At 37.6% G+C, this 24,333-nt stretch overlaps 1 protein-coding gene across 5 annotated transcripts in view; it reads left to right on the top strand.

The window, feature by feature from the left end:
* The window catches only part of LOC149769592 (uncharacterized), an 84,231-nt gene that overhangs the window by 4,418 nt on the left and 55,480 nt on the right, over positions 1 to 24,333 (top strand). For all 5 annotated transcript variants that reach the window (XM_089949836.1, XM_089949837.1, XM_089949838.1 and 2 more), the window contains exons 3-5: positions 7,811 to 9,626; positions 11,654 to 11,818; positions 19,291 to 19,503. In XM_089949836.1, coding sequence (XP_089805962.1) covers positions 7,811 to 9,626; positions 11,654 to 11,818; positions 19,291 to 19,503 — 2,194 coding nt within the window. The remainder of the gene's footprint in view (positions 1 to 7,810; positions 9,627 to 11,653; positions 11,819 to 19,290; positions 19,504 to 24,333) is intronic.

Below are 24,333 nucleotides of genomic sequence, written 5' to 3'. Positions count from 1 at the left end.
TTGTGTCAAGAAGCTGAAAGTGGAAATCATCCTTGTTCATTTACATGATAAGTCATTAGGCTAATTGGTAGAGAAAGCCCCTAAATTATACCCAATATTTTATTTTTCTTGACTTGGACAAAACTATTTTGCAGATTTTTTGCTTTATGTTCCATCATTGTCATAATCAGGTCAGGGCATTAAAGAAATTTAAATTTGCATATGAATTTCCTTTGAGATATCTGGCAAACTGATTAATACTGGATGGAATAGAATCTAATTATATATAAATGATATCTTACAAAGTAATTAATACTGGATTAACAAAATCTAATGACATACCAAAATATCTTACAAACTGATTAATACTGGATGGAATGAAATCTAATTACATACCAAGATAACATGCAAACTAACTAATGCTGAATGTAACAGAATCTAATGACATGCAGAGATGTCTTACAAACTGATTAATACTGGATGGAACAAAAAATATTATGACATACCAAGATATCTTACAAATTGATTAATAATGGATGAACAAAATCTAATGACATACCAAGATATCTTACAAACTAATTAATACTGGATGGAACATAACCTAATACCAAGATGTGTTACAATCCTAGTTAATACTGGATAGAATGGAATCTAATTGCATACCAAGATATCTTACTGTTACGGGGTACAAAAGTTGCAAACAATAACATCCAACACAAAGTATATTCCCAGCCAATTTTTAATGTTCACCCAAGCTAGGGCTCAAGACGACTGCTCTTTACAGAGAACAATTCTTTAGTTTTACACCAGGGCAATAGTTTATCAAAACAACAGTGATGACAAATGCAGACTCCAACTCCTATGTGTCAGAATCTTTATCAGTATCAGATGTGAACTAGGTAGAATTTGTTTCTAACATTACCATATCTGACCGCTTAAAATCCTTTAAACTAACACTACCATGTACACCACTGTCTCTTGTCTTAATGATAATCAATATTTATACAAATAAATTGGAGGGAAGTGTTAGGCATTAATATGACGGCAACACCTTCCCCCTTAAGAGAAAACTAGTTTTCGAACAAAATTATAAAGGATGGATAAGCAAGATCGAAGGGTTAATATTTGGCTGTATACAGTTCTATGCAATTACCTTCAAGAAATTTAAAAGTTCTAGCATCTCCCTGGCAATTAGAGTTCTATCAAATAGCATACAGTGCAAGCATTCAATGAGTCACTAAATATTTCCATTTTCCGAATACAACATTTAGCACAACATCTAAAACAAACATTTTGGATTCACTTAAAATCAAACTGATGTACATTACGAAAGTACTTAATTAGTACACAAGCTATAACACACATTATCATATGGGTCTTAATTCAGATAAGTCCAACAAGAATGAACACTAAAACACATAGTCTTAGACTCCAGCACGTAACAATCCATCAGCATTTGCATTCTCTGCTCCCCGACGGTGTTTGATCGTGAACTCATATGGTTGCAGACACAGGGACCATCTCAGAAGCCGTTGGTTTATTTTTTCCTTTGTTTTGGCTTAGCCAGGTTAGTGGGTTATGGTCAGTTTCAACACTGAATGGAGCACCACACAAGTAATAGTGAAGAGATTCTATCGCCCATACTATCGCAAGGCATTCTTTCTCAATTGTAGAATAATTCTGCTCCCTGGGCAATAGTTTGTGGCTGAGATACGCTATTGGATGTTCGTCCTTATTGTCATTGTACTGGCTCAAAACAGCTCCATTGCTCACATCACTTGCATCCGTTTGCAGTACAAATGGGCGTTCAAAAACAGGATTGATCAAGATATGTGCCTTTACAAGTGCATTCTTCAAGTCACTGAATGACTTAACAGCTGTCTCATCCCATGTAACACGATTTGGCTGTCCCTTCCTTGTCAAAATACAAAGCGGAGCCGAGAGCTCAGCGAAATTCCTGATGAATTTTCTATAATAGCCCTTCATTCCTAGAAAGGATCGAACCTCTTTCTTTGTTGTCGGGAGTGGGAAGTCAACCCGTCCTGCTCCATCAAATTCATCACACACAGTTGCTGATAACAGTACAGCTCTCTTGTACTGACGTAATAGGTTACTATGGTATGTTACTTGTCCTCGCCTACCACCAATGTTAATCTTGTAATTAACGTCATTAACCTTACAAATGACCCGATAAGGTCCCTTCCAGTGAGCTTTCATCTTTGATGCATCAGATGGCAACAAAACTAGGACCTCATCTCCCGGCCTAAATTCCCGTTTGGTAGCATTTTTGTCATACCATGATTTAACTTTCTTGTGACACTCTGTCAGATTTTCTTTCACTAACTCACTTACATCAACCAATCTCTGGCGAATCAAAAGCACATGTTCAACAACTGACTTATGTGTCTCACCCTCACCGGTGAATAGATCCTTAAGAATCTCCATCGGCCCTCTTACTGGCCAACCATACAGCAGCTCAAACGGCGAAAAACCAGTTGCTTCATGTGGTACCTCCCTATAGCAAAACAGTGCATAAGGCAGCATCACATCCCAGTCTTCACCGTTCGTGGAACACAGTTTCTTCAAGACAGCTTTGAGTGTGCCATTCAATCTTTCGACCTTTCCATTGGATTGTGGCCTGTAAGGAGAAGTTGTGATCCCCTTGATGTTCAACATGTTGTAGAGTTCTTTCAGAAGTGTGCTTGTGAAGTTGGTACCTTGGTCTGTAAGGATAATCCTAGGTATACCAACCCGACTAAATAGGCCAATTAAGGTGTTGGCCACTGTTTTGGCATCAATGTCCTTCAAAGGAAATGCTTCCGGATACCTGGTAGCTTCATCTACTATGGTTAGTATATATTTGTTCCCCGCCTTTGTGCGCTGTAGTGGGCCAACGATATCCATCGCAATCTTGACAAAAGGGTCAGACACAATTGTTGGACACACCATTGGAGCTTTCTCCTTCCCTGTTCTCCTTGCTGTCTTTTGACAGATGTCACAGGCCTGACAGTGCCTCTGAATATCCCCAAACATTCCTGGCCAATAAAATGTGGTTGTTATTCTTGCTTTCGTTTTCTCCCTTCCTAGATGACCAGCAAGCGGTCTATCATGTGCCAACTCTATCACTGCTGATGTAACTGTTTTGGCAAAACTAATTGGATCCCATATTTTTCTCCATCCGACGACTTCCACTTCCGTTTTAAAATTCCATGCTCCCAGAAAAATGCATTGTCCATGCCTTCTACTTCACTTGCGGATGACAGGGCCTTTTCTCTCACTCCAGCCAACGAGCTGTCATTTTTTTGATACTGAGAAATTAATTCCACATTAACATTGTGCAGCTGATCAAGTGACAAGTTCTTGTCATCAGCCTCATCTTCACAATGGATGTCATCCTCATCCTCATCAAGACCATGATCACTGTTTTCGTTCGAAAATAGCCTATCTAGATGCACATCATCCAATTCATGGGATCGGACCCCACATTCTTTTATTTTCCTTTCACTTTCTTCAGCGTCCTCTTTCTGTGCTCTTGCCTGGTTCCTCGTTACTACCATAGTCCTTTTTTTCCTACGTAGAATGTCCATACCCAGCAGCGCTTGTGCTGCCAAGTCAGATACCAGTCCAACCTGGACATGACCCTTGTAGTATGGCGTGTCTAATTCTACTATGGCTAATTTCACCTCAAAAGGCTGTCCAATTGCAGTGTAGAGTGTCAGGTTCTGTCCTTCAAGGATACATGACTTATCGACAAGGTCGTCACGTATCAAGGTCATTTCTGCGCCTGTATCTTTAACAAATAATACTTCCTTGTTGTTCACTGTTCCCGGTACATTTATTAACCGTTCACCAATGGTATTCTGGACAAAGTAGGTTGCTTGATTTTGTTTTCTGCTGGGACAGTCACGCAAAACATGACCCTTCTGGTGACATTTATAGCACTTTTTGTCTCCATAGGATTTTTCTATCAAACCAGTTTTCTTGGACTGAGGTGAACTTGATGCTTGGTTATTTACTTGTTGTCGGCTGTGCTTATGGTCGAACTTGCTGTCACTGATGGGCAAAACATAATCCTCAGCAGCATCGACAACAGAGCCATTGCCTTTATTGCGCCTTATCCACTGGGCCTGCACTGGTGGGAGAGCCTTCTAGAAGTATTCATCTGCTAAACATCTATGTGGATCACGACTATCAATGAACCGTGTTAAATACTGCTCTATACGTGCCATCAGACCTCTGTATGTTTCATTAGCATCCCTTCTTATGCTAACTAACTGGCTGAAATATTCATGAGGTCTGTTCCCAAACCTATTTATCAGGGCCTTTCTTAGCTCAACATAGCTTTTACTTGTTTGTTGTGCTACCTCTCTTGCCTCCCCTGTTAGCAGTGTTCTCAGTTGCAGGGTTTTCATTTCTTCGCCCCATTTGGCGTGATCAGCCACGGTGTCAAATTCTGAGAGAAATGTAAGAATGTCTTCATTCGCTTGATGATTGTAAGTTTGAAGCTTGACTTTGAATGGGAGGCTCTCATTCCTTTTATCTATGTCTTTCTGATGTTTCACCCTCTCGATCTCTAACTCCAGCTCTTTAAGTTTAAGACTGTGCTCCATTCGCAACTTCTCCCTTTCAAAGTCTAATTTTTGTCTCTCAATTGCACATTCCCTCTCTAACTGTAACCGGTCACGTTCAGTTTGCTTTTTGATGTCTTTGGATGTTTTTAGTTTGCTCTGTGTTTTCTTTAGTTTTCTTACCGGCTGCTCTTCCTCTATTTCCATGTCATATGGTTCTTCACCACTGAAGTCTCCCTCAATATCTGTGAATTGCATCAAATTTGTTTGCTGTTTCCGTCTGGTTCTATCCCTTGCGATGCTGTGCTCTTCAACAATCGTTCCTACTTCCTCATCTATAACGCCACCTTGGGTTGTCATTTCAATCCTTATTTTGTTTATCCTTGGCTTAACAGGAATCTCACCCACACAAAGTTACAGAGTATATCCAATAGCAATTTACAGCTACACTACTCAGACAAAACTTTGGTACTTGTGCTGTTTCAATGTTACTGTCAAATTTCCAACAACTTTGCTTTCCCGCCGCTGCCACCAAAATTGTTACGGGGTACAAAAGTTGCAAACAATAACATCCAACACAAAGTATATTCCCAGCCAATTTTTAATGTTCACCCAAGCTAGGGCTCAAGACGACTGCTCTTTACAGAGAACAATTCTTTAGTTTTACACCAGGGCAATAGTTTATCAAAACAACAGTGATGACAAATGCAGACTCCAACTCCTATGTGTCAGAATCTTTATCAGTATCAGATGTGAACTAGGTAGAATTTGTTTCTAACATTACCATATCTGACCGCTTAAAATCCTTTAAACTAACACTACCATGTACACCACTGTCTCTTGTCTTAATGATAATCAATATTTATACAAATAAATTGGAGGGAAGTGTTAGGCATTAATATGACGGCAACACTTACAAACTGATTAATACTGGATGAAACAGAATCAAATTATATGAAAATGTTGTTTGACAAACTGGTTAATACTGGATGGAATGGAATCTAATGGCATGCCAAAATATCTTACAAGCTGGTTAATACTGGATGGAAAGGAATCTAATGGCATGCCAAAATATCTTACAAACTGATTAAATAATGGATGGAATGGAATCTAATGGCATGCCAAAATATCTTACAAACTGATTAATACTGGATGACATGGAATGGCATGCCAAAATATCTTACAAACTGATTAATAATGGATGGAATGGAATCTAATGACACGCCAAAATATCTTACAAACTGATTAATAATGGATGAAATGGAATCTAATGGCATGCCAAAATATCTTACAAACTGATTAATAATGGATGGAATGGAACCTAATGGCATGCCAAAATATCTTACAAACTGATTAATAATGGATGGAATGGAAAGGCATGCCAAAATATCTTACAAACTGATTAATACTGAATGGAATGGAATCTGATTACACATCAAGATGTTTGACAAGATCCAACTAATAGTGGATATAATGGAATCTAATAACATACCAAAATCTCTTACAAACAGCACTCTTCCTACATTTCTCCCACTTCTTCCATGCACCTATCCATACATCCCTTTCCCATTATGGGTAGATCCAGTTGTGTATACCTACAGACTACATGTACTTTAATCATATCCAAGTTAACTTTGATTTTCTGTCTTGAATGGTATATGGAAGGATACGTGCACAAATGTATGATTAAACAGAATTGCATTAGTTTGAAAAGAAAAGTCAAATAGTAGCCATGAAGCAACTGTATGAATTAGATATTTCTGCAATAGCCTTGGAAAGTTTTGAATAGTAGATACTTAATCATCTTCTACTTCACAAGGTTATTATTACAAGCAAAGGTCCAGCTTTTGAATGAATGATAAACCTTTCTATATACACTTGTATCAAGCCAGACATAATGTATCTTATGCTGTCATCAGTCTGTGTAGCCATCTGTCCATCCCTCCCTCCCTCTGTCAACATTTAATGTAATGGTTGGGGAGATTTTCCTGTAACTTTATGTAAGCTTATAAGGTGACTAAATGTGTTGCATACCATGGACAGGCCTTCTGCTACAAGGTCAAGCTAAGGTCATGAAAGGGAAAATGTAGTTCAGTGAGTTTTGTCTTTACATGGAAGTTAACTATTTTAAACCACTGCATCTAATTTAATCAAACTTATGCTAATTTATATATCATGTATACACAATGTTTCACATACCATATATATCCACCCTGCCTCAAGATGAAAGGCGCAGTAATGGTAAACATCATTTGAATCTTTGTCCAGAGGATAAGGTTTTAATTGTTAAAGATATCCTGATGAAATTTTAACCAGCTTAATGTCATGAGAAGTCAGCATGTCACATACCATATATATCCATCCTGCCTCAAGATGAAAGGCGCAGTAATGGTAAACATCATTTGAATCTTTGTCCAGAGGATAAGGTTTTAATTGTTAAAGATATCCTGATGAAATTTTAACCAGCTTAATGTCATGAGAAGTCAGCATGTCACATACCATATATATCCACCCTGCCTCAAGATGAAAGGCGCAGTAATGGTAAACATCATTTGAATCTTTGTCCAGAGGATAAGGTTTTAATTGTTAAAGATATTCTGATGAAATTTTAACCAGCTTAATGTCATGAGAAGTCAGCATGTCACATACCATAGCCATGCATCACTGCTTCAAGGTAAAGGTCACAGCAAGGAAAATATAGATCAGTGACATTTATCTATATATGGGTATAACTTTTCAACCAATGAAGATATTTTATATATCTTGAGCTGACTTTATCTTTTGTATATATGCTCATGCCCCACACCTGAAGGTCATAGATAAAAACAAGGAATAATTTCAGTGACCGGTTTCCTTATCCAGGTTGTCTGTTTTTAACCCTATATATGTATAATCTTCATGAAAGTCTAGTTACCAAGGTCCACACCTTATCATACAATAGTCAAGTTTCTAACTCAGAGGTCAAGGTCATTGGTAGGGAAAATATCATGATGTGGAATTATCATGTGCTGTTTGCAATACTTTTGTTAATTTGTTCATATGATATTTTCACAGGATTTATGTGTGATATTTATACTGCAGACATATCCCATGTATTACTTAAAGACATAGTTGCATCATTATTTGCATTTGTAAAAGAATGTATCATAATGCTCTTGAATTATTATATTCTCTCCTGTATAGTACATGTTTATTAATTTTGAACCCATTTAAGACCTGCATTGTATGGGAAAGTACTCTCCATTATGATTTCATGTTTACAGGACACTGACAAGGCAAGTACAGACTTTATGTGTCCAACATCAGTGAAATCATGTTACTTGTTTGGAAGTTTCCATTCACCTTCTGATGAAGAACCAAATGTACCACCTGCAGCCTCTGGTGCTGAAAATAAAACAGCAGAATATCAATCCCGCCAAAAACCCTTGCAAGATTTTAATAGAGGGAGTTTGGATGACTTGACAATGACCATATTTGATCTGGATTCCTGTGCTAGTATAGGTTCTGATGAATTATTTGCAAGTTTCCATTCCCCATCTAATGAACAGCTTAGCCTGACACCAGTCCTTGGTGTAGAATGTCTCACTACAGACATTGATGATCAAGATAAAGTGTTGCTGCCAGTAACTGAAAACACTGTCGGCATTTTGGCTGAAAGTTGTCAACATGTTAATGTTCCTCAAGTTAAACCTCTGTCAGAGAAACTTAGAGCACAAGGCTTTGATGGAAAATTGAGAGACAACACTAATTCACACCCAGACAACACTTTTGAAGCTGCCTATTTCCCAGACACCATCCCTATGTCAGGGTCATGTATTTCTCAGTCACCAAAATTGGTTGTTCAAAGCATAGGTTGCACTGATATCAAATCTGGTTGTGCTTCCCCAATCACAGTGAAAATGGAATGCTCCAGAGAAAATAAGATCCTGACAGAATACTCTGATCCCAATGCAGATCATCACAGCATCCAAAGAAAGACTGAACACACAAGGAAAGGTTTGATTTTGCTGAAATCTTCTCGAGCTATTCAATGTATGACAGAGAAATCTTTTAATCAAAGCATAGCCAATCAAAACCAAAGTGGACTTGGACCATTTTCCAGTATAGAGAAAGTTGGTAGTGATGAAGATGAAGATGAAGTGGGGCAAACTGATGTATGCCAAGGTCAAATGCATCCTTCTCCAGTTAACCCAGATCTTGATACAATGAAGGGGTTTAAGAGACCACTTTCACCAGTGAAAATGCCTCCATGTTCAGAAACACTCATACAAAAAATACATTTTTCATCACCAAATGTGAAAGAAGAAGCAATAAAGATAGGGGTACATCTATCAAGTACGGGCGTGTCCTCACATACAGTGTCAATTCCAGAGGAACAAGTAATTATAGGAGAATATTCACCAGATAATGCTCTACCCCAAGCTACTCAAGGTGTGCCATCACAAAATATGTCTGTTCCAATACCAGATATGAAGATGTCCCAAACACAAGCAGAGGTATGTTTGCAGAGATTGACAATGCCACAGCCAAAGATGGATGCAGAAGTACCCTGTATAGCAGTATCCCAGCCAATTATGCAACATGTACCAATATCCTCACAGCCTACGTTTGCCCCACCACAGTTATCAGTAATGGACAGTATGACCCCTTGTTGGCCATTAGTTGATTTCCAACCTCCTCAAGGATTTTTCTCTGCACATAAAGGGCCAAGAGATATAGCTGGACCTAGGTCAACAGCATTTATAGAAACTGTTCCATTGGAAGAGGATGAAATCTATGTGAACATGACAGAAGGTCAGATTCAATACAAGAATGATTCTGCGAACAGCAATGTACATCCGGAAAGAAATAATATTGAGGAATTACAACAAATTTCCCAAGACAGCCAACTTCATGCAGAAGAGGGATTGAAAAGCCACAAAAAAGCCTCATCTGATTCCCAAGTGGATCCCACTGAAAGTGAAACGAACACAAGTTCGCACTCAACAGTGGAGAGACTATCATCAGAGGATGATGCTGAGAGGTTTTCCTCAGTGGATAGTGATGGCTATGCAAGATTTAAGGAAATAGATGATGTGGGTGAGTTGGTGCATTTACTGTATGAAGTTAAGCTGCATATCCATGGTATACATTCATATAATGGTTGCTTTGAGTATATTTAGAAAGATTCACAAACTTATCATATAGTGCCATCTATTTGATAGTATATATATATCTTCGCAGCACTTTTATTTTACATTTGATGTTGGATGGCTTCTTTGGAAAATGCTCAATCTCTGTTAAGTCGAATGGATTTTTAATATTACACTCAATTGTCTTGTGCACAAAGCAATCTGACAGCATGTAATTGGCATCACCTTTCATGATAAATGCACTATTGTTACATTGTCAATGATTATCATTAGGTTCTTCTCATTTACTGCACCCAGACTCATGCCACAGTACTGAATTTGCCAACCTGTAAGTCAATAGTTTTTGACCAGAAACTCTGGGTTTTATCTCATACTTTAAAATCAACTTATACATGGATTGTATCATGTAATTTTATGTACCTGAAAAAATCTCCAAAAGCACAAAAAATAATGTGTAAAAAAGTAGTTAATATTAGGGAAGAGAGTGTGTATGTTTGGGATTTAACAAAGTAGGAGTCTATATGGATATAAATATTGTGAATATTTAAACTTTGAAACAGAAGGAATAAGGTATGTATTTTAAAAGTTTACATTTACTATTTAATTTATTATTGTTTTCTCTGTCACTGCTCCAGTGGCCTAAGTGGTTAGAGAATCTGCCTTGGAAGTGGAAGGTTGTGAGTGAGTTCTAACCCTGGTCAAGTCATACCAAAGACTTATAAAAGTGGTACTAACATTTGCCTTGCTAGGTGCTCAGCATTAGGAGGTATCTTAGGACTAGTTGGCCTGGTGTCAGGATAATGTGACAGGGTGGGACATCATGCTACATGTCTGCAGCATGATATCCCATTGCAGACATCATAGCGATTTGACTGAATTTTCTTTAAAAAATATGTTAAATGTCCGAATCACAACCACACACACACACACACACACACACACACACACTGTTTTCTCTCTTTGACAAAAGCTTTGGCTTAACAGGGGTAGTAAAATAGAAAATAACATGAAGAAGGCTGAAGTCTATTTCTCTTGTTGGGTTATTTTTTATTTGATCACAAGGTACAAGAAGAAAAATGTGATAGAATTCATATGCCCCTCTGTCTGTCTGTCTGTCTTTCTCTCTCTCCAAAACAAAACTGGAAAAAGCTGCAGTGATGTAATTTCCATTTTGTTGTTAATCTGCAACAGCATACAGTGATACCATTTAATATTAATGAAACTGGACATTAATATAATTTCATTCCACACATCATCATGAATTTTATTTTATCTGTAACTTAAAAAGATGTCAGGCCAGTGTAATTAATAATAGCTAAAAGTACATAATTCATTAAAAATACTTTGTTTGAAACAAATTAGGTACTTTTAGTTATATTTAATGATCCTGACCTGAAAATTTACAGAGTTACAAATCTGATAAAATTCTCAACGTTGTGTGGAATGAAGTGAAAAAGACAAAGCCGAGGTATTCATCTGGCCTCATTTTATACTCAGCATCAACTTATATATGGATGAAGGACGGAAAATTTAAAATATTTGCTGATTCAGCTTATGCTCCAGATTGACTTATAGGCTTACAAATATGGTACACTGGGAATTAACTCTCAAAGAATATGTTACACATAATAAATGAAGACTTTTATAAATGTTTTAAGAATTTTCAGACATGAGTGCAAAGCTAAAACTTATTTATAGTCCTTATTTAGTTCAGGTAGATTTTAAGCCTTTCTGATTCTTTAAAAGTTGTATCAATTTGAATACTTTATGAAAGCCAAATGAACAGTTGGCATCACAATAAACATTTGACCAGGTGCCCATCCCCTCTTCCTCTCATTTTCTTCTCCACTCATTATGCACAAGTTAGTTTTATTTGATTAGACACTTTTCCATTTATGCTACATAATTATGGCGCTTGATACTCAAATACTGTACTTGTAAATTTGAGTTGTTTTATTGCATTTGTTTTCCTAGATTACTTGAAACCAGTTTTCAGAGATGATTTTAAACCTTTGAAAGTGCGTCCAAAGAGCTCAGCAGAGTTTCCATTACCACCAGTCCCAGGAGTCCTAAGGAGACCATTTAGTGAAGCTGATGCTGATCATCAAAGGATGACAGATATGCCACCTTTTAAGACAGGTTTATCGTTCTTCATCTCTTTGTATTAAAAGAAATTAATCTGTCTTTTATTAGTTTACAATGTTAACATATTTCTTCTTCAGATGTGTTACCAATCATAATACCTTAGGCAAACTACTGCTACCTCACAAATCCAGCCCTCACAATGTAAAAACATTTTAGCTTAAAAGCTAAAAGTTATCTGCCCACCTAGGTGGCAATTAGTGATTTCCCCCTGATACATGGATTGGTGCCAAATCCCATGAATAATTTAGTTACTACCACCACTTGTGATGAGTTCTATCCTCCCTACAGACAGGGATGCATCACAATCCGTTAAAGCGGGTTGGAAGTTTTCTACCATAAACTAGGGTTCCCGAGTGGCCGAGTAGTCTAAAGCGCTCTACGTTACGGATCACTGCCATCTCACCTCTGTCTGCATGTGTTTGCGTGGGTTTGAGTCTAGGATTCAGCCAATGTGGGTATGTGAGAAAGCTTGCCAGTTGCTTCTTGTGGGTCGGTGGTTCTTCCTGGGTTTTTCCCAGCTTCTTCCTCCACCATTAATACTGGCTGCCATGCATAGCCTATCATGTGCTGAAAAATGGTGTTAAACCCTACAACAACAACAACAACAACCGTAAACCAGGTTGGAGGAGTTTCATCTTCATAGAGATATATACTCAATCTATAAATTTCCAACATTTTTCTTCATTCTTCTTCAACAACAAAGTTTCTGACTTTTCAGTTTTATGACTTTGCTGTCCTCACACACTTTGACAACTTAGGTACATACCTGCACTAATGTCACAGTGGTATCCCCTCAGGTTGCAATAGCTATATTTAGTGGTTGCAAGTCTGGTGTGATATAGAAAGCTCAGATAACATTGCTATAGATGTATACTTTCTGCTATGTTAGTTTTCTAAGATGACAGTCTCCATTTTAAAGGTGTATTAAGGCAATATAATATCTTCATTCATTGGTGCACAAAAAACACTTCCTACTACTGTAGGCATCCATGCCTCAATAGCCAACTTCCTACCACTTTAGGCATCCATGCCTCAATAGCCAACTTTCTACCACTGTAGGCATCCATACCTCAATAGCCAGCTTTCTACCACTGTAGGCATCCATGCCTCAATAGCCAACTTAATACCACTGTAGGCATCTATGCCTCAGTATCCAACTTCCTACCACTGTATGCCTCCATGCGTCAATAGCCAACTTCCTACCACTGTAGGCATCCATGCCTCAATTGCCAACTTCTTACTATGGCTCTTTGATGGGAAACAGTTAGCACCACTCACAATTAAAGCCTGCTGTTCATTGGTCACTGGTATGGAAGAGAGGATATTGGACAAATCAAAAACCTGTCCAATCTTCTGTTCTCTTTGATTACACATGTTCAGTGACATTGGATCATTGCTCAAGTGGACTATATATCAACTTAAGGTAACTAACCTGGCTAAATAAGACACTATTTGTACCATTCTTGAGAGCTTAATTCAATGTTCACCTCTCATACATCTATCACTCCATTAGTGAATAGCAGGCAGAATCAATTAAATTCATGCTCTGTTAGTGAACCCATTTACATGCATTTCTGACAATAGTGGTCTGTATCATGACAATATGGGTCTGGATCACTTATGACAATATGGGTCTGTATCACTCATGACAATATGGGTCTGTACCACTCTTGGCAGCCCCTGCTTTCATTGCCAAAAACACATTATTGTTGATGGGGGATCAGAGTTTTTTTAGTGAATTCCTGTCTACTCGAGACACTTCTTCTCAAGGTCATTGCCAGGAGCAAGTGTGAGTTGTAAAATGCTTCTCAAGTGAAACTGAGCCATTGCATCAAGGGAGATAATGCCTCCTCTTGCACTCAGAGATGGAATGAATGATATATCAGCACAGACACTTTCATCCTTAAGATAAAGTGGGTTATTTGTTCCGCATATCTGAAAATAACCCCATACCAATTTGCTTTAAGTTAGATAGTCACCATATACATTGCATATGAGCGAAACTGTAATCTAAATGTTATTATCCATGCTGTGGGATGAAGATCTCAGTGCACTTCTCCAGCTTTTACTGCAGAGATCTTTCATCCTAAAAATCTCAACAGCCATTGCTCAACAGGCTACCTGGATCATTCAGCAGCTGCATAAGGGTGCTGCTTCACAACTTATGTTGTGATTTGCAGGTGGGAAAATCTTTCCCTTTCTAAAATGATCCCTAACAGATGGATTCTCCTCTCCAGTCTGGTTATCTTGAAGCTATCACACATAACACAGGGGACAAGAGATAATCTCGCAGGGGTAAGGGGAATCATCTCCCTCCACCTTTTTACCTGTTCTCCTAAGGTATTATGATCAGATAAAGTATTTTTTGAAAAAAAAAACAATTTTTTAAAAGTAAAATATATATCTGTGATAATATTTACCTAATCATAAATCACAGATGGCCTCACAGCCTTCCTGCATATACATCTGTATAGAGAACATGCCTTCTACTCAAGTGGTAACTGAAGTATTAATAGGATTTGCACTAATTCCTGTATTAAGTGGTATTATAATTAGGTAAGAATTATTGAGGAAACATATTTCACTAGGAAAATTGGTATTCAAGCCCAGCCTTTGTTTTATTTCTGGCTATTCACATACACAGGGTATTATGGTTATGATACACTTTATTTTGCACACTTGTAAAAATGTCAGCCTCTACAGCAGCCATGTTTAAAACCTTCTTGTTGCTGCTCCTCCTGAATGGATGGTCATATCAAAACAGGATTTTGTGTAAAAGACTTTTTAGGTCTAGTTGATCATAAATTTTAAAAAATGACCCTGGTCTGGCAAGCAATATTTCTGTCATGGGAATTGTGATTTATGTCCTCTCTCCATTTTTATTTGTTTGAAATGGCCTATCCAACAGTTAATCAGCTAATAAGACTATCCTCTACCATCTAGAAACAATCATTAGGGATGACCCTAGTCTTAGCAGACAATATGGTACAACATTATCATAATGGCAGCTAGGGGTAATTTCTCTGTGTTAGTTTTTCCTCTAATTGAACATTTTTGTTTTGCTTGTAAGTGCGTCTAGCCATAAATCCAGTTGAACTTAGGGTATTGTCATGAGCAGTATCTGTTGTGCATTGTAAAAGAGCAGGGTATTGCCATAAGCTGTGTCTGTTGTGCATTGTAAAGCAGGGTATTGTCATAAGCAGTGTCTGTTTTGCATTGTAAAGCAGGGTATTGTTATAAGCAGTGTCTGTTTTGCATTGTAAAGCAGGGTATTGTCATAAGCAGTGTCTGTTGTACAATGTAAAGCAGGGTATTGTCATAAGCAGTGTCTGTTGTGCAATGTAAAGCAGGGTATTGTCATAAGCAGTATCTGTTGTGCAGTGTGAGGCAGGGTATTGTCATAAGCTGTGTCTGTTGTACAATGTAAAGCAGGGTATTGTCATAAGCAGTGTCTGTTGTGCAATGTAAAGCAGGGTATTGTCATAAGCAGTATCTGTTGTGCAGTGTGAGGCAGGGTATTGTCATAAGCAGTATCTGTTGTGCAGTGTGAGGCAGGGTATTGCCATAAGCTGTGTCTGTTGTACAATGTAAAGCAGGGTATTGTCATAAGCAGTGTCTGTTGTGCAATGTAAAGCAGGGTATTGTCATAAGCAGTATCTGTTGTGCAGTGTGAGGCAGGGTATTGTCATAAGCAGTATCTGTTGTGCATTGTAAAGCAGGGTATTGTCATAAGCAGTGTCTGTTTTGCATTGTAAAGCAGGGTATTGTCATAAGCAGTATCTGTTGTGCAATGTAAAGCAGGGTATTGTTATAAGCAGTATCTGTTGTGCAATGTAAAGCAGGGTATTGTCATAAGCAGTGTCTGTTGTGCATTGTAAAGCAGGGTATTGTTATAAGCAGTATCTGTTGTGCAGTGTGAGGCAGGGTATTGTTATAAGCAGTGTCTGTTGTACAATGTAAAGCAGGGTATTGTCATAAGCAGTGTCTGTTGTGCAATGTAAAGCAGGGTATTGTCATAAGCAGTATCTGTTGTGCAGTGTGAGGCAGGGTATTGTCATAAGCAGTGTCTGTTGTGCAATGTAAAGCAGGGTATTGTCATAAGCAGTGTCTGTTTTGCATTGTAAAGCAGGGTATTGTTATAAGCAGTATCTGTTGTGCAATGTAAAGCAGGTTATTGTCATAAGCAGTATCTGTTGTGCAGTGTAAAGCAGGGTATTGTCATAAGCAGTGTCTGTTGTACAATGTAAAGCAGGGTATTGTCATAAGCAGTGTCTGTTGTACAATGTAAAGCAGGGTATTGTCATAAGCAGTGTCTGTTGTGCATTGTAAAGCAGGGTATTGTTATAAGCAGTATCTGTTGTGCATTGTAAAGCAGGGTATTGTCATAAGCAGTGTCTGTTGTGCAATGTAAAGCAGGGTATTGTCATAAGCAGTGTCTGTTGTGCATTGTAAAGCAGGGTATTGTTATAAGCAGTATCTGTTGTGCAGTGTGAGGCAGGGTATTGTCATAAGCAGTATCTGTTGTGCAATGTAAAGCAGGGTATTGTCATAAGCAGTGTCTGTTGTGCATTGTAAAGCAGGGTATTGTTATAAGCAGTATCTGTTGTGCAATGTAAAGCAGGGTATTGTCATAAGCAGTATCTGTTGTGCAGTGTAAAGCAGGGTATTGTCATAAGCAGTGTCTGTTGTACAATGTAAAGCAGGGTATTGTCATAAGCAGTGTCTGTTGTACAATGTAAAGCAGGGTATTGTCATAAGCAGTATCTGTTGTGCAATGTAAATCAGGGTATTGTTATAAGCAGTGTCTGTTGTGCAGTGTGAGGCAGGGTATTGTTATAAGCAGTATCTGTTGTACAATGTAAAGCAGGGTATTGTCATAAGCAGTATCTGTTGTGCATTGTAAAGCAGGGTATTGTCATAAGCAGTGTCTGTTGTGCAATGTAAAGCAGGGTATTGTTATAAGCAGTATCTGTTGTAAAGCCATCAGTCTTTTCACATATACTTTGTTTAATTTGATTACAGTGCAGCCTTTAACTAAGTTCTTAAAAGCTGCTAAACACAATTTGACACAATTTGTTTACATAAATGTCTTTCAAATTGATAAGAATGATGTTGATCCTCATTCATATATGTCATTGCTATAAAATATTTGGATTGAAACACCTGAATAACTATTTCTTACAACAACAGTCAAAAGATTTTGCACACGTTTGACAGATAGCATTATATATTTTCTCAGATTATTTGGTCCACTGTTTTTGCATTTGGCTTCTGGGTAAATGTCTGCAGGCTAACCATGTAGTCTGATTACCTCTTGGGTTTCTTGTTGTCTTCATTGATGTGTAATTAAATTCAAAATAAGTTTTTTTTAAGCAGTAAATTTTTAATCAAATTTATATTTTAGTAAACAAATGTAAATGGACTTAATTTATTAAAGATTATTCTTAGCACACAAGTATTGATCATGTAGAGTAAAAAGTGTCTCGAGAGACCACCTCTTTGCAAATAAATCATGGTCTTTTAAGACAGGTGGAAGTAATTTTCTATGTAACTGATTAATTTTATGTATTTAGAATCTGGTCTTTCATAACAATGGTTTCTCAAGTAAGGTTCTACTGTTTCTTATGTAATGATCTGAACTGTAACGTGTTTCCCTCAGGATCTAAAAAGGCATGGTAATTATACTCCCAAAAGGGCACTTTATACTCCCAAAAGGGCACTTTATATTTCCAGAAGGGCATTTTATACTTCCAAAAGGGCATTTTATACTTCCAAAAGGGTATTTTATACTCCCAAAAGGTCACTTTATGCTCCCAAAAGGGCACCTTAAGCTCCCAAAAGGACATTTTATACTTCCAAAAGGGTATTTTATACTTCCAAAAGGGCATTTTATACTTCCAAAAGGGCACTTTATACTTCCAAAAGGGCATTTTTACTCCAAGCATGCATCTCATAATCAAAAGTGTTTCTTGTGGCATTATGAATTTTGTTGCTATTATTATTATTCTTATCATTATTTTTATTTTTATCATTGGTTTTATTATCTAATGGGAGTGGACCTTGCAAATTCCTATGATTTGTATGTACTCCTCACAAATGTTGCTGGAGTAAAATCCTTGATACATGCTTTCTTCATATTAATTTTTTTTACTTAGCACAATGATAAAAGCAGCAGTAATGCTATGAGTAGATGATATAGAATGCATACTTAGTCACATGTACAGAATTTGATTTTTTTTTATAGTAATGATCTGATAATAATCATTAATTAATGTCAATACTAGTGACTTATAAGAAATGTTCTAATTCAATCAGACTTTAAATGTATTCTTATTCTTTCATGCATACATTAAATTCCATCGATGAACTATGATTATATTTATTGAAAACACAGTATCTGTGTGCTTTCTACTTCGTTAGATGTACTGTTTTAATAGAATGGTTTAACCAGACTTGCCTTAAGTACGCCCTTTAATCCTTTCATGTATGGACTAGTACTCCTAAAGGATCTTTTCAAGCCAGGATATTTGTTCTTTTATCCCAAGATTTTTTTTACAACTATTATATTGGATATAACAGCTTTTTTTGTTGATAAATCAGAGCAAGACTAATTATTTCAAGTTATTTGTGGGTTGTACATTTTTAAAAAAATCATATTATTATTACTATAATGTAAAATTTTAAAATCATGGAAATGTTTGATTTGTAAAATTAAATGGCCAGCACTTTAATGCCAGTAAATTATTATCTGATGAATATCAAAACCTGTCAATCTATTGGTCATAAAACAGTCTTAATGATACACTCCAGTCCAATGCATTGAAACCCCATACAAATCCATGTGGTTATCTAGATAAGTGGACAGTAATTAGAATGTCATTTAAATGACCATATCTAACTATTGCCATAATAAATAATCCCTTGAATCATATATCCTCAACTGCATGTCGAAACATTGTCCAGGAAGCACCTACACTGCTGCAAGCTGTACAGTTCCAATAAACAAAGACTTCTTTAGTGTTTTGGGTACGGTTATATTGTTTCTGATCCTAAAACAAATTATTTGGGCTAGTGGAAGCATATTTATTACCAGATGTATATAGGTCTTCTAATGCACCATAAACAGTAACATAACAGGCCCTTTAAAGCCAATCAAAACTTTGACCAGAGAATTGTGCCACATCATCATGAAATTGTTGAAATTAAATTGATCACCTAACCAACTGCTTGCATTGGTGACAAACAAAAGGGGTATTTTGCAACCAAAAAACAGACAAGTTATTGGAAAGAAAGGCATGGAACTATGTAAAGAATGGCATGATGCCAAGAAATATTAGCATGGTAAAGTTCCACCCTAAAATGGTATATGGGAGAAACACAAGTAAAAGATAGATTTTGTATAGTATTTGATAAGTCAAGTCAATTATTTTTAAAGCTTAACATTTTAATGTCCATTATCCCATCAGTCACCGAAGAGATTAAAAGTAAACAAGAGAAATATCAAGAGGCTGATGAAAGCCAGAGAATGATCCGAGTCAAGGGCCTGAAAAGTTCACTCTCCCTTGATGCTCTGGAGCTGTTCTTTGAGAATAAAAAGAAGAGTGGTGGTGGAGAAATAGAGAATCTGGAATGGAAGAAAAATAAGGGAGAGGCTGTTATTACCTTCAAACATCCCTCAGGTAGGGTTATTCCCACTCTTTGTACTTTCTTTATCATGTTTATTATAGTTTATGTCATAATTGACCCATCAGAAAAGCAGAATGCTTCACCTACATATTTTCATATTTATTTCCATGAAACCAGCATGTATTAGATTCACAGCCTCTTTAATTCTATGTCAGATTTATGGCCTGTATAATTCTATGCCAGATTTACAGCCTCTGTAATTCTATGCCAGATGCTTGTTTTACAGCCTCTATAATTCTATGTCATATTTACAGTCTCTATAATTCTATGTCAGATTTATGGCCTGTATAATTCTATGCCAGATTTACAGCCTCTGTAATTCTATGCCAGATGCCAGATTTACACCTTATGTAATTCTATGCCAGATTTACAGCCTCTATAATTCTATGCTATATTTACAGTCTCTATAATTCTATGTCAGATTTATGGCCTGTATAATTCTATGCCAGATTTACAGCCTCTGTAATTCTATGCCAGATGCCAGATATACACCTTATGTAATTCTATGCCAGATTTACAGCCTCTATAATTCTGTGCCAGATTTACAGCCTCGATAATTCTATGTCAGATTTATGGCCTGTATAATTATATGCCAGATTTACAGCCTATGTAAATCTATGCCAGATTTACAGCCTCTAAAATTATATGCCATATTTTACAGCTTCTATAATTCTATGTCAGATTTATGGCCTGTAAAATTCTGTGCCAGATTTACAATTTCTATAATTATATGACAGATTTACAGCCTGTATAATTCTATGCTAGATTTACAGTCCCTGTAATTCTATTCCAGATGCCAGATTTACTGCCTTTAAAATTCTATGCCAGATATACAGCCTCTGTAATTCTATCAGATTTATGGCCTGTATAATTCTATGCCAGATTTACAGCCTGTTCAATCCTGTGCCATATTTACAGCCTCTTCAATTCTGTAACAGATTTACAGCCTCTAAAATTCTATGCCAGATTACAGCTTATATAATTATATGCCAGATTTACAGCCTGTATAGTTCTATGCTAGATTTATAGCCTGTATAATTCTATGCTAGATTTATAGCCTCTGTAATTCTATGCCAGATGCCAGATTTACAACCTCTATAATTCTATGCCAGATGTACAGCCCCTATAATTTATACCAGATTTACAGAAATAGAGGCTACAAATTTTCAATATTGAAACAAAGAGTCATAAATATATGGTAAATTTTTTGTAAAAATCTCAGCTGTAAAGAGTTCTGTTTGCATTAGTTACATAGTAAATTCTTTCTGTTTACCCAACTTTGTTGGCCAAGCTCAGATCCTGTCACCTGATTATGTAATGATTCCATTTACCCAACTTTGTTGGCCAAGCTCATGTCCAGTCACCTGATTATGTAATGATTCTATTTACCCAATATGGTTGGCCAAGCTCACATCCAGTCACCTGATTATGTAATGATTCTGTTTAACCAACTTTGTTGGCCAAGCTCACATCCAGTCACCTGATTATGTAATGATTCTGTTTACCCAATTTGGTTGGCCAAGCTCAGATCGTGTCACCTGATTATGTAATGATTCTGTTTACCCAATTTGGTTGGCCAAACTCACATCCAGTCACCTGATTATGTAATGGTTCCATTTACCCAACTTTGTTGGCCAAGCTCACATCCAGTCACCTGATTATGTAATGGTTCCATTTACCCAACTTTGTTAGCAAAGCTCACATTGTGTCACCTGATTATGTAATGATTCTGTTTACCCAATTTGGTTGGCCAAGCTCAGATCCAGTCACCTGATTATGTAATGATTCCATTTACCCAACTTTGTTGGCCAAACTCACATCCAGTCACGTGATTATGTAATGATTCCATTTACCCAACTTTGTTGGCCAAGCTCAGATCAAGTCACCTGATTATGTAATGATTCCATTTACCCAACTTTGTTGGCCAAGCTCACATCCAGTCACCTGATTATGTAATGATTCTGTTTACCCAATTTGGTTGGCCAAGCTCACATCCAGTCACCTGATTATGTAATGGTTCCATTTGCCCAACTTTGTTAGCCAAGCTCACATCCTGTCACCTGATTATGTAATGATTCTATTTACCCAATTTGGTTGGTCAAGCTTCGATCGTGTCACCTGATTATGTAATGGTTCCATTTACCCAACTTTGTTGGCCAAACTCACATCCAGTCACGTGATTATGTAATGATTCCATTTACCCAACTTTGTTGGCCAAGCTCAGATCAAGTCACCTGATTATGTAATGATTCCATTTACCCAACTTTGTTGGCCAAGCTCACATCCAGTCACCTGATTATGTAATGATTCTGAGCAGCAGGGAAGTTGAACAGACCAGAGTTTCCAGCCAAAATAAAGCTTCCTACGAGAACTTTCTCCGTAGAAGCCTCGGATTTCATTTTTACAGCCTTCTACGGAAGCTAATTTTCGTGCATTTCAGACCGGATGCATCGGGTGGTCGCGCCGTGTGTGTTAGTAAATATAGCGTTCAGGACAGGAAAAATAAATTATCGGGAATAATTTTTTGTTTTTTGTTGCATGGTGGGCTGCCTTCTCATGAATAAATTTGATCAAGACCAATTCGATACCGACTTCGTGGATCATGAAGATTTATCGTGATGAAACCATGTGGCGTTGCCTGAGCGCGGCTGAACAAATTTTTAAATTTATTTATATCCATGTCACCGTTGCATCAGGTCTGATGGATATTTCTCAACGTGTGCGTATCTACGCCATTGAATACCGATAAATTATTGCAATTGTCCCTAATCACCTTGGGAATCTGCGTATATCTCTGTGTTACGTAAATAACATCGGTGTTCTTGTGTCTGCCACGCGAGAATATCCTAGCCGGGTTGGTCTGCTTGTCCAGCATAACGTCATCGAAAACAACAAGATTATTAATATCACCGTCCAAATTCTCCACGGTTGGAGCTTCATTGATGTCTGTGATAAATTCGATTGTGCCTTCGTCGGTATTGTCGCTAAATTCCTTTAACACTTGATAACAACGTTGATCGTCCACGGATGGTGCAACCAAATACAACTTGTCCCATTTTAGCCATCGCATGATCAAATTCAATAACAATTGTGTCTTACCAGATCCAGATGGACCAATGATTATCATTCTAATCAAATTCGGTAATACCGCATGATGTTTCACTTGCTCGCGTCGTTTCGTGGCTGAAAAATCAATTACATTCATGTTACTAAAATACATGGATCTATATTGTGTTAAGTGTCGCAAGCACACAGCTACGATAAATCCAACCGAAATCGTTACATGCAACAACAGGAATGCGATCTCAGGAGAATGCGAAGTTTGTAAGACGCGCAAGTTTAGATTTGTAAAAAAAAAAATAGAAGAACCGGAGGAGATATCGCAGCCTCCTTGACAAATCTACCTGGGACCCCCTGGGCAAAATATCCCGGAGAAAAGCATCTACCTGGATATAATTATTGTGGACCCGGAACGAGGCTCGATATCAGACTCGACGATAATGACCAACCAAAGCAAGGTGAAGATCCGGTAAACGCAATCGATAAAGCTTGTTACTATCACGATCTCGCATATCGCAGCGGAGATTTACAACAAAGACATCTCGCTGATATCAAGCTAATTCACGCACTAGACGCGATTCCCGATAAAAGTTTCAAAGAGAAATTGGCATCCTGGTTGATAAAAGGCGCGATGAAAGGTAAATTAGTATTCGGTGCTGGTAAATAATATGGAACAAATATATTATTCTCCGCGAGGATTCTGGCGAGGAAAATCAGCGATTGCCAAACTCGCTAAAGCCGCTAAAGTAAAACAATCCGTCGCTGAATCGTGGTTATCAAAACAGGCAATTTGGCAAATATATCTCCCTCCACCTAAAAAAATACCATACGCGAGTTTCACCGTCAGTGTCCCTAATGAGGTCCATCAAGCGGATCTTATGTTTCTTCCTCACGATACCGTCGACGGAGTCACATATAAATACGTTTTGACCATCGTCGATATCGCTAGCAGATATAAAGAAGCAGAGCCATTATCGAATAAAACAGCAACGGAAATTGCAAAGGCATTTAACGAAATTTATTCCCGATCCCCGTTAACATGGCCGAATCTTCTCCAGGTTGATCCAGGTCGAGAATTTCTTGGCGCGGTTACTTCATTGATGAAAAAGAATAACGTTAAAATCCGTCGCGGTATTGTAGGTGTTCATCACAATCAAGCTATCGTCGAAAGATTCAACAAAACGCTCGCAGAACGATTTTTTGGATACCAATACGCGCGTGAATTTATTCAAGATAATCGGTCTCACGATTGGGTATCAAGATTGCCTCATGTGATTAACGCGTTAAATAACGAGACAACTCGAACAATAGCAATGAAACCTGCAATTGCAATCACAAAATCGAATATACCCCTAAAACGAGATTCCACAATTCAGCCTGTACTAGGTAGCGTCACAGTCAGGTATTTATATAAAGAAGGTGAGGCCGAAGGAGGAAGAAAAAGAGCAACCGACCCAACCTGGAGCGTTACAACACATAAAATATCCGCCGTAACAAGATCATCTGGAAGACCAGCAATTTATATCCTAGATTCGTTAGCGCCACAACGCGGATTTACCAAAGAAGAATTACAAATAGTACCCGAAGATACTCAACTACCGCCAGCGTCACTAATGTAGTTTACTCGAATTCGTCCTAGTTGAGATAATTTTCTTACTCTCGACACGGCTAAATATACCAAATTTGACCAAGAAATTCTGTCATCGACGATCCAAACTTGGCCATCTACGGTCAATCCTTGCGATGAGTGTATCGTTGTTGCG

Source organism: Sinohyriopsis cumingii, unplaced genomic scaffold, assembly GCF_028554795.1.
Source record: "Sinohyriopsis cumingii isolate HCF-2022 unplaced genomic scaffold, ASM2855479v2 utg003580l, whole genome shotgun sequence".
Classification (NCBI taxonomy): Eukaryota; Metazoa; Mollusca; class Bivalvia; order Unionida; family Unionidae; genus Sinohyriopsis; species Sinohyriopsis cumingii.
Note: the sequence above shows the minus strand (reverse complement) of the source record. Positions and strands in the feature narration are given on the sequence as shown.